Consider the following 12,436-nt stretch of genomic DNA (forward strand, 5'->3'; position numbering starts at 1 on the left):
AACCTTGCTTTGATCTGGACCATGCTTTTTTTTAATGTTCCCAGCTTTATGGGAGTGCAATTCTAAATCACTTGAATACTCCTTTAAATCATAGCCACAATACTTAAGATGTAACCAAGTAACACTATACCAGGGCTCAGCAACCTTTACTATCAAAAGAGACATTTTAGGCAAAAAATAAAAATGGTCTAAGTATATAGTATATAAGTCTAATGCAGTGAGGGCCAAAGTGCAAATGTACTACGGAGTATTAGGGCCACTAATATTATGAGAATAAAGTCATAATATTACGAGAAAAGAAGTTATAATATTGCAAGAATAAAGTCATAACTTTACGAGAGAAAAAGTCGTAATATTACGAGAATAAAGTCATAACTTTATGAGAAAAAAAGTCGTAATATTACGAGAATAAAGTCATAACTTTAAGAGAAAAAAAGTCGTAATATTACGAGAATAAAGTCATAACTTTACGAGAAAAAAAGTTGTAATATTATGAGAATAAAGTCTTAACTTTATGAGAAAAAAATAAAATAACACGCAAAATTACTACTTTATAATATTATGACTTTATTCTCGAAATCTCAGATTTAATTATTTTTTCCTCAATGTGGCCCTAATACTCCGTTGTACTGTCGTACCATAGACCTACAACAATGATAAATAAAAATGAAAATGTAAACAAAAAAAAGTTATTCATTTCCATTTTTAATTAATCCACAGGGAGCCACTAGAGAGGAGCTGAAGAGAGCACCATGTGGCTCCAGAGCTGCAGGTTAATGGCCTCTGTACTATATACAGTATGTGAAGGAATTTTATCGTCAACCTTCCCCTGATATATATACTCTATTTGTGAGCCTTTGTCTCCCCCTTGTGGTTAAAGGTGGAATCACATCCATGTTGACACACTACAGCACTTTGGTGTTGGTTTTAAACGTGCTATATGAAATAAACTTGACGGTTAATCAATATCCTGCAGCAACATTACAAAACCAATTCACCAAAGTTATGCATGAGTCTTTGAAGAAGTGGTAAAATGATTAACTATATAACAAATAGTTGGCCTATTTGTTATATAGTTAGTTAGTCCTGTCAGCTGATGTTATTCACATCCACTGCAACAGGAAATAAACTGGGAGACATTTAGAACGTTTACGTTTAAAACCGTGTAATGGTCTAAATATTGTATATTTGTGACATCACAAATGGACAGAAATTCTATAACGGCTTGTTTCAAACGCACAATTTCTGAATACGGGCTGTGTGTATCTCTCCGTATATTGAGCACCTCGATACTTTCACAGTATTTATAAAAGCACTTAAACCTGCTTTATAATATAACATTTTTTTTTACAATAAGGGACCTTTAAGATGTAACCAAAAATATTGCATATTGAATTAGACTGACAGTAACACTATACAGTATGTGAAGGAATTTTATTGTCAGCTTTCCCCTGATATATATACTCATTTGTGAGGCTCTGTCTCCTCCTTGTGGTTGAGGAGAAACCACATTGATGTTGACACACTACAGCACTTGGGTGTTTTTAAACCTGCTATATAAATAAACTTGACTGTTTATCAAAATCCTGCAGCAACATTACAAAACCAATTCACTAAAGTCATGCATGAGTCTTTGAAGTGGTAAACTATTAACAATATAACAAATAGGCCAACATGTTTACAATGTTTCTGTTGTGTCACCAGTTTCCTACTTTAAGAATGTGGATTTCCCTTTAATAATGTGCACATTTAGATGAGTTTATCATGCAGTTGACATGTTGAAATCCTCATACAACTTATGCATTATAAAAAGCTGATGTAAATGTACTATCTAAAGTCTCCTGTGTGGTTAAAAGTATGACATTTGTTACATGTTTACAATGTTTCTGTTTGTGTCACCAGTTTCCTACTTCATGAATGTGGATTTCCCTTTAATAATGTGCACATTTAAATCAGTTTATCATGCAGACAGCATGTTGAAATCCTCATACAACTTATGCATTGTAAAAAGCTGATGTAAATGTACTATCTAAAGTCTCCTGTGTGGTTAAAAGTATGACATTTGTTACATGTTTACAATGTTTCTGTTTGTGTCACCAGTTTCCTACTTCATGAATGTGGATTTCCCTTTAATGATGTGCACATTTACATCAGTTTATCATGCAGTTAACATGTTGAAATCCCCATACAACTTATGCATTATAAAAAGCTGATGAAAATGTCTCTCCAGTGTGGTTAAAAGTCCCACAAACAGGCGGTGACGCCACCTTTTAACTCACATAGTAGGAAAAACATGACACCGGAAGAGCCTTCAAAAAGACAGATGTTTCCAACAGCCAATAGGATCGCAGAGTTCACCGGCTAAGCCCCGCCTCTAAGCAAAATTAACCAATCAGCATCCGAGTTGGCAACTTCCGCCTACGGAGAGAGACTGGAGCATGTCCCCATTGTACGGAGCTTGTTCCTGAAAGAAAGCAGTCTGTAAAGATAAATGTGTGGGGTTTTTTTCAAAGTAAGTTGCTGGAGTTTTAGCTCGGGATGTTATTGAAGTGCTGTGCGAATCTTACGGAGAAGTATTGGGTTGTTAATGTAGAAAGAAGAGTCTAAACCAGAGGAGTCTGTTAGATTCAGCCACCTTGCGGTCCTGCAGCTAAAAGCTAAAGCTACTTTCACAAAAGGACGTCAACAAGAGGCTTAGCAGCGCAGAACAGCGCTGCTTTTTACTGTTTCTGTGTATTTATTGTTGGAGATTACACTAGTACAAGATGAATGGGTTTAGTACAGAGGAGGACAGCCACGATGGACCGCCGGCTCCTCCGTTTTACGGCCAGAGCTGCTGTCTGATCGAGGACGGAGAGCGCTGCGGCCGCTCCGCTGGAAACGCCTCCTTCAGTAAGAGGATCCAGAAGAGCATCTCTCAGAAGAAGCTCAAGCTGGACATCGACAAGAGCGTGAGTGTGACTATTATACATTGTGATCATGTTATTGACACTTAAATGATGTGATAAGAGTGGTGGCAAAGGACATTAAAGAGGAACACAGATACCCCCTCACCTCCATACCATTACTGACAGCTGAACTGAATGTACTGTAATGCTGTGCACTCTGCTGCCTTCCACTGTGTAATGCCTTTTTAATTATCTATTAAAAAGTCTGATGGCCTGAGGGGAAAAACTGTTCCTGTGTAATTGTCTAAAAATATATTTATTTTTTAAAATATGTTTATGAGAGTAACAAGTTCTTCTAACATGGTCATGGAGCATATATATATATATATATATATATATATATATATATATATATATATTTATATATTTATATATTTATTTATATATATATATTTATATATATTTATTTATATATATATTTATTTATATTTATATATATATATATTTATTTATATATATGCTCCATGACCATGTTAAAAGAACTTTAATGGAAGCTCCATTAAAATATTAAGTTATATTACATAAAAGGAAATACTTTGTACAAGGGCATATTAAGAGCATATATATTAAGAACATATATATGCATATTAAGAACATATATATTAAGAACATGTACAGGCATATTAAGAGCGTATATATTAAGAACATATATATTAAGAACATGTACAGGCATATTAAGAGCATATATATTAAGAACATATACATGCATATTAAGAACATATATATTAAGAACATGTACAGGCATATTAAGAGCATATATATTAAGAACATATATATTAAGAACATGTACAGGCATATTAAGAGCGTATATATTAAGAACATATACATGCATATTAAGAACATATATATTAAGAACATGTACAGGCATATTAAGAGCATATATATTAAGAACATATATATGCATATTAAGAACATATATATTAAGAACATGTACAGGCATATTAAGAGCATATATATTAAGAACATATACATGCATATTAAGAACATATATATTAAGAACATGTACAGGCATATTAAGAACATATATATTAAGAACATATACATGCATATTAAGAGCATATATATTAAGAACATATACATGCATATTAAGAGCATATATATTAAGAACATATACGGTATAAGATATATTTTTGTGTGAGAAGGTGTCGTATGAATTATCTATTTAAAAGTCTGATGGCCCTGGGGGAAAAAACTGTTCCTGTGTAATTGTCTGAAATATTTTAATTGTTTATTTTTTTATACATTTTTATGAGAGCTACAAGTTCTTTTAACATGGAGCATATATACTGTATATATATTTGTATTCTGGGGGTATCGTTTAGTTTCTTTATTGACTACACTGGGGGCGTTTTATATTTTAATAATGTATTTATTTATTATGTTGAGTTGAATGTGCTACTTATTTTGTAATTACCTTGTGCCTTTTTCTACCTTTATTTGATTCGGTGTAAACTGCTCAGAAATCCAATGTACTTATACTATAGGTGAAAATGGCAAATAAAACTCTTGAATCTTGAATTGTGAGAGTCATGATGACAGCTCAAAGTTAGCTCTCTCTCTCAGCTGTCAGCTAATGCTAAATAAACAAAAGAGTAGATGTGCTGTTGCAGGAAGCAGCGACCGGTTGTGGTGTTGGTCTGGAGCTAAATGTGTTCTCACAGCGTTTAGCTAAATGTCAGGCTAAAGTTAGTTAACTTGGCTACCTGGAGGACGTGCAGGACAGCAGGATCACACCAACACCAACTCATTACAACAGTTTCCTCCAACACGCCTCCTCTTCATAAAATGGCTGTTTACAGGGAAGCCAGCTGTGTTGTTTAACCTCAGTCCAGTTTAAGTTAAAGTGGCACAAACTACCAGTAATCTTGTTTGTTAGCTCCCAAGGTGCACTTAACACCACATTAGACCTAGATTTCTCCTAACAATTTAGCTTCTGTCTGCCTTTTAGTTTGCATTTTTTGCCTCACTGCCTTTCTATTACATGCTGTATCTTTAAATGACAAACCTATTCACGTTGTGCAGTGGCCTACGAAACGCCAACAACATGTTTTATGTGCCTTTGCCAGAACACAGTGTGAGGAACTCGTTGAGCTTTTTGGCACAGACACATAAACCAAGGCTGGATCACCAACCAGGCATCTGTCCCAAGGCCTCAGAGTCCTGAGCTTTATAGCAAAGTTGTTTTGGGAATATACACCACTTGAACTAATGATCAAACTGCCAGTTGTTGTCACATTTGATCATTTACCACTAGATCTACAGTGATATAATACAGATACAGAGTGTCACACGATACAGCTTTTTTAGCCTAAGCTTGTTTCCAATGCCATTTTTAGATTGACCTTTTTGACAAATACACAATCTCAACAGGAAAATGCATTCAGAACAACACAATAAAAAATACCATAATTCATCTTGAGTCCCTGTATCAAAATCTAGTTTAATATCTTTATTTCTTTCGGTGATATTACGCTCGTATGTTGCATTTTCTTAAGTAGGTTTGCCTTTAATTAACTCACCACAAAGCAAACACATCCAACCCGGTGGTCTGGGTGTTGTAGCTGCTGTGTGCCCGGTACCTGTTGAGTACTTAAGGCAACAGGATGCGTACACAATGCACATAGAGGTCGAAGAACCAGGGGGTCGGGAGGGGCCCCTTAGCACACAGCAGTGGCACCCACAAATGTGGGGATGTCTAACGAATGCTGCTGCTGTATCCAGGGCCTTTTATCTGCTCTACGATTCCTAGACAGTGACTTATTGCTCAGACAGTGTAGCCAGATGAATGAGCTCTTTAATCTGCCGTTTGCCCAGATGTTTCTACACGCACACTGGGACTCGTGACAAGTCACATGTTGTGGCCCAGAGGAATCAATATCAATGCACATGAGTTCACCGAGGGTCAGAATTAATGTTGCATATTCAGCTGAGGCAGCACATACATACACATCAAAGCAAGCTTTCCATAGTTAAATTATTGACACTACAGCCTGTAGTTAGGGCTGGGCATCGAATTCAAAACGTGTTCGTCGCATCAATTATCAAAAACAGTCAAGTACCGAGGTCTTGTGTGCATCTTTGATTCCTGTTTTAAGCCATAGCTTTGCCAGTTTTACACTAGTTTATCTTGGCAAAGTTCTTGCACGGCTGTCTGTGATGAGACAACATTAAACACTGTTCTGTTTGAATATAAGTTTGGTATTGTTCAGGTTTTGTACATGGTAGACTTCTCCTTCTTAATACTCCTCCTTAATGTCGTTATAGGTGAGACACCTTTACATCTGCGACTTCCATAAGAACTTCATCCAGAGTGTCCGCAACAAGAGGAAGAGGAAGACCAGTGACGATGGAGGAGAGTCCCCGGATCATGATGTGGAAGTGCCTGAGGTAATGTGGACTGAAATGTTACTCCCAGTGTTCACCCACAGACATCAGAGCTGAAGCACAATAGAAAAAGAGGAACAAAAGAAAATACGACATAGGGAACCTTAAAAAGTCCTGGTGGGATTGTTATAAGAATATGCTCGCTTAACCAACATCCCTCTTTTTAAGAAATTCTATATTCATCCTGTACTCGGTTGTGCTTGTGTTGCTTCTTAGTGTTTATTGCTGCACTGACCCAATTTCTCCACGGAGATCATTAAAGTTTCATCTCCTTTTTAAAGCAGAAAAAGAGGAGAGAAGCCTCTAGGGAGTCTTGAGTAAATCATTGAAATTTCTCCAAGATGGAGTCGGGATGAAAAGTTACCATCCCTCATAATTCACTGACTGACTGCATCCTCCCGTCTCCGTTGTGTTGTTCAGGTCGACCTTTTCCAGCTTCAGGTGAACACGTTGAGACGCTATAAGCGACACTACAAGCTGCAGACCAGGCCCGGACTCAACAAGGCCCAGCTGGCAGAGGTAAGAGCACACTAAGAACTGAACGAATGTGGAGATGTCTTGTTATTTGCACTGTTCATGGCGATGTTGTGTTCTTTTCAGTATTGACCATGAAACCATGTCAGTACTACGTATTAGCCCGTTTCCACCGCAGGAACAATTTCAGGAACCATACCTACATATCATCCGGTAGATTTGGTTTCTCTGGCGTAGTTTCTGGTCTCCAAAAAGTCCCTCCTCTGAGGGTAGTATATTCTTTGATGGCCCAGGAACAATCAGCTCGGGGGTTTGCTGAACTTCACCGATTAGTCAAACACAAACCGGCTTGTACGGCTTCCTTTACCTGGATTTACTGACATTAAAAAAAAGTGAGCGAACAAGAGAGTCAAAGAACAGCAGAGAGAGAACATACCTTTATTTGCTATTTAATTAAATTGTAAATTTGAAATAAACACCATGAAACACTCAGCAGATTGTCACTACTTTGGAGACAGGCGTCTGGAGTACACCTTGATAAATGTGTTACTATAGAGACAGAGCACAACTCGCCCACCGGAGGGGAAAACTACCGGTGTCACAATATGCAACAAAGTGCTGAACCGCTAATGAAATGCCTCTAATTAGCTAAAAACATCCGATTTCAGCATGACAAAGGATTATTTTAGCACCCTATGTCTACCAGGGGTGCAGTTGAACTAAAATGATGATGATTAAGATGATGACGCTGGCTGTGTGTTTGAAAGCTACTGTAGTCAGCTAAGGCACTTGCAAACATAATACTGCATAGCTTTCCGATTAATCCACATTCCACTATAACACAAGTTGCATACTGTCCAAATGCTTTAGCACATTTACATAAATATAGTAGATAGCCTAAAACTGACATTTAGACAAAATGCTTGCTGCTGCACACATCGACATACTGAGTGTCAGGATCCCACAGTTTTCCCATTCGTCCTGCCGATGTCTCACTTTTGTCTTCATAAAAGCTGAGTTTTTCGGTTCGGCAGCTTATAAAAACTGTGTTCTTTACCCTGTTTGGTAGTGCATCCCACCACATGGCAGCTTTTAGGCTTTTTCTCTGTTGTTTGTAAGCAGACAGGCACCTTCACGTCATACAAAGTCAGTGGTGAGCGATGAATTGTTTTCCCCAAGATTTAGTTGTGCTTTTGTCCGTATAGATATTAACAGCATCAGTTTATCTACTTACAAACTTAAAAACATTTTTTAGATTTATAGAAACTTGATTTCACAACTTTTGTAGTAGCATCCTTGGAGGAATAATCGGGCTCATAGTTCATATTGTGTAACATTGAAGGCCGTTAAGCTGCCCTCATTAGGCGACCTCTTTCTCCTCAACCCTCGGCTCCACGTTGCTCATTTACCGTGATATACGTCGTGTTGCGGATCCTATTCCACAGTAATTGGTCATGGAGAGATTGTTAGGCTAATTTGCCAAATGGACAGGTGGACTTCATGCAGCTGGCCCGGCCCTCATCCTTTACAAATACGTCCTGTATGCAGCGCTGTCGGTTGACCTGCGGGGGGGGGAGGCCGGATGTGACTTGACTGTCGCGCTAACAGTGGGAATGAATGAATGAATGAATGAATGAATGAATGAAACCGGGCTGTTAGTTGAATGTTTCCCCAGGCTTTTAGTCGGGTTCAGGCCCTCCGATTAATGAGCCTCTCACATCATTAATAAAGCGCCAGTCAACAGCCCGCAACCAGTTACAGCTGTCCCCGTGTTCAGGGGAGCCAGCGACCGCAGAGGGCTGCACAGAGGACGGTTGTTTTCTTCTCTTTGAGGCTGCTTTATGAATCCAAGCAACTAGTAGTTAAGTCTTGATTGAATGTCTCCCACTGGAAAATATTCATTTGTTAAAGTCTTCAAAGATTTTAGCAGCTCTCCGTCGTCGTGCACACTGATCGTTTGGGTTAGCTGCTATTTAAAAAGTGATCAAAGTAAAACACAAAATCCACCATAAGACATTTGAAAACTGTTTAAAAGGTACATTAAACTTAGTCGGACCCGCCAGATGATCCATCTCAGAAGTAGTTTTGAAAAGGGCACTTTAAAAAAAACACTTGGCAGGTGATTGGATGAACCATCTGTCAATCAAACTCTTGCCGAAGCCAGTCGGGAGAAGAGCGAAAACATCACCATCAGTGCTGATTTTGCTCTTCTTTCAGTGAAGAAAATACTCTCCAGTCCTGATAGAACTGATTTCAGCATCTACGCCAACCTCTTCAGGAGCCGCCGTCGTTGTTTTGAACGAACAGTGTCTCGCTGTGTCGTCTCACACACCTAAGCCACGCCCGCAGTTGCCAGTAGCTCCTCACAGGACGCTGATTGGTCCGTGCTCTGGCTTTGCCGGACACGAACGCATTACTTGAAGCCTGACAAGATGGACTTTCGTGCGATATGTGATCCCGCGATTTCCGCTTTGTCTCGCCTCGTGTGAGGTTACATTAAACTGGTATTTCGTTATGGGATTTTCCCTCGGTGGTATACATGTTTGATAACTGGCTGATAGATGAGATAAAGAGATGCTTTCAATGCATTTACAGGAGGAGTTATATTTTTCAGCAATCTTCAGTTGAGTTGAGTGCAACTTAATCAAATAAAACATGTTATAGCACAGCCTACAAGTTACTTAAAAGTGTATTCAGCATCCTCTTCAGCACGTCGGAAACGTTAAAAAACAGTGTGCGTGTGCACTCTCTCTTGAACACTGCTTTGGGATATAGTTGGGAAGCAGGGCCCTGAACGCCATGAAACAGTTCATGAAAATAAACGTAGCTGAACATGGGAGACGTATACTGAGTTTTTACTTTCCACCTCTTTCTCCTCCTCTGCAGACGGTGAGTCGCCACTTCAGGAATATCCCGGTGAACGAGAAGGAGACGCTGACCTACTTTATTTACATGGTGAAGAGCAGCAAGAGCCGCTTGGACCAGAAAGGCGACGTCGGTGGCGGCAAACCGCTGGACTAAAAGTTCAACCGCAGCAGCCGCAGTAGCTACACAACAATAATCCACGGCTATTCACAGAACCTGGACACCACTAACGGCACCTACAAACCAAAACCAGCTCCTCCTGCTACCCCGCCACCGTCCCGCTCCTCCGTAAGACCAGAGCACAAACTCTTGTTGTCCTTAGAGGACGTTTAACTGATATGGAGGAGAATTCAGGGTGGGATGAGTTATCTTTCGCTCATTTTGACCCTCTTCACATATAAACAGTCTCTGCGCATGTTGTCACGATTTCCTCTTTCATCTGCTCCACAAAAGCCAGGTCTCTAAAAGACTGTCGAGGACCAGGACTCACCTCCGCAGGGTTTTACGTCGTCATGCTGTAATGTAAACTGTCAATATGTACAAAAGAACAGCGTCCGATCTTAAGTAAGTTGGTTGAATGCAATGTACAATATAGCTGCCTTAAAAGTCAAAAAAAAAAAAACAGGTTTCAGTAATTTTGGGTATTTTTTTTTTTTGCCGAGTTGACTGTTAACACGTTCACCGAGAGGAATGCTTGTGCCAAACGGGGAAAGCTTGTTGGAACTGAATGATTTTTTTTATCGTGAATGAATGAATTGTTGGAAAAGGGGCGCTGCCTTTTGCTGAAGTTACGTCCAGCATATCGGGGTCAGTTTAGAAGTGTCACCAAATTCACATTCTCAATAATGTCTTGCAAAACAAGCTGATCTCAGTCCTGATATTGAATCTTTTTAGTCGCCCTTTTCCAACTGGACATGATGCGTTTGAAGACCGATGGTGGTGAATGATGTAGCATTTGGCTGTGGCCCACACTTCTCTTTCTTTAGCTCTTTTACGTGCGTATGAACACACACTTACTTATTAATTTACTCTGTGCATCGCAGGTGTTGGTAGCTCCATTTTTGTCATTTGTAACCCCATTTTCTGCCCTTTCTCTTTAGTTCAGCCTTAAGTTGTGTCTGTGTGCATATATGATTTAGATTCCTCCATCCTGTGTGTGTGTGTGTGTGTGATAGAGGTGTAAAAGTAATTATTAGCGTCATTTTAATATTTAAGAGCAGTGTTTAAAGTGGACAACGTCTCAAGTCTTTATTTGATACTTTCCCTGTATGTATTTCAAGAAGCTGGGTTAAACCACAAAAGTACTTATTTTTTTTCTTAATCTTTTGAATAATTCATCAAATTAAAACATGTGTATGGATGCCTTCTTTCCATATCGGCCAACAAAAAGTGCTTTTACATTTGTATGCCCAGTTGAAATAATCTTGTTGTAAAAGGTCCAACATGAATCTAATTTGGCACTAAATGTGGCATCAAACCATAACTGGATTTGTTGTTTTTTTATGAGTTTATTATGACCATCTTGACTTCTTAAATTGTTGCACTTGTATGTAAATGACTTTGCATTTTGACGATTTATTGTTTTCATTATTAAGTACTTTTCAAGGAATTGATTCATTTGTTTAGTTTGTGAGGTGAATGAGAAAACAGAATGAAGGATGTCATAATTTGTGGATTGTTTTTCAAAAGTTGTGATGTGAAATGTAACCCCGAAACATTTGATATGATGAATCCAAGTTGATTTATACTCTTAAACGCACTTCTGAAACCTTCACACACAATGCACAACTTTTGGTTTTGCATCTTCTCAACACAACTTTTAAACTCTAATTCTGTCTTCTTTTGTTTTCTCATAAATTGTACACACAGTTTTGTGTTGTGATTTTTTTTTTTAAACTCTGCATCCTCTGTCACAAATCCTATTTAAGTTTGTTCATCACACTGAGTTTGTCTACTTTCAACAGGGTTATTTTTTATTTTATTTTTTTTGTGTCTGTTATATTTTGCTTGTAGGTTTGTTAGCGTCATGTAGATAACACCCAACTTTATTAACATATAGGCCATGCCACATTAACCTAATTGTTGTATTAGAAAAAGAACATATTTAAATATGGCTGCTTATTGCTCCTAATAATAATAATAATAAATGTATTGTACAGACAGAAGCAACAGTCTCGTCTCTGTTCATTCAGATTGCTCAACTGTCATACATGTTTTTACACTTAAAGGTCCCATATTGTAAAAAGTGAGATTTGCATGTCTTTTATATTATAAAGCAGGTTTAGTGCTATATAATTACTGTTAAACTATCAAAACGCTCAATATACGGAGAAATACACACAGCCCGTATTCAGAAATTGTGCGTTTGAAACAAGCCGTTTGGATTTCTGACCATTTGTGATGTCACAAATATACAATATTTAGACCATTGCACTGTTTTAAACAAACATTCTAAATGTGTCCCAGTTTATTTCCTGTTGTCAGTGTATGTAAATAACATCAGCTGACAGGACATGGACCCAAGCTGTTGCCTAGCAACGCAGTTCCGTTGCAATTCCATTGAAATGCACTAAAACGGAGCGTTTCAGACAGAGGGTAAATACAGGTATATTCAGGCAGACAGTAAGAGGAAAATAAAGTGGGTTTTTTTAACATTACAGCATGTAAACATGTTCTAGTAGAAACACAAAATACAAGTATGAACCTGAAAATGAGCATGATATGGGACCTTTAATATATGAACACATATATACCATGAGAATAAT

At 38.2% G+C, this 12,436-nt stretch overlaps 1 protein-coding gene across 1 annotated transcript; it reads left to right on the plus strand.

Annotated features, from left to right (window-relative positions):
* Positions 1 to 2,403: 2,403 nt before the first annotated feature.
* Positions 2,404 to 11,836, plus strand: sap30l (sap30-like). Its single transcript, XM_037748984.1, has 4 exons — positions 2,404 to 2,951; positions 6,213 to 6,335; positions 6,753 to 6,851; positions 9,693 to 11,836. The coding sequence occupies exons 1-4, from the start codon at positions 2,766 to 2,768 to the stop codon at positions 9,825 to 9,827; spliced, it is 543 nt and encodes a 180-aa protein (XP_037604912.1). The 5' UTR covers positions 2,404 to 2,765; the 3' UTR covers positions 9,828 to 11,836.
* Positions 11,837 to 12,436: the final 600 nt, after the last annotated feature.

Source organism: Sebastes umbrosus, chromosome 17 (assembly GCF_015220745.1).
Source record: "Sebastes umbrosus isolate fSebUmb1 chromosome 17, fSebUmb1.pri, whole genome shotgun sequence".
Classification (NCBI taxonomy): Eukaryota; Metazoa; Chordata; class Actinopteri; order Perciformes; family Sebastidae; genus Sebastes; species Sebastes umbrosus.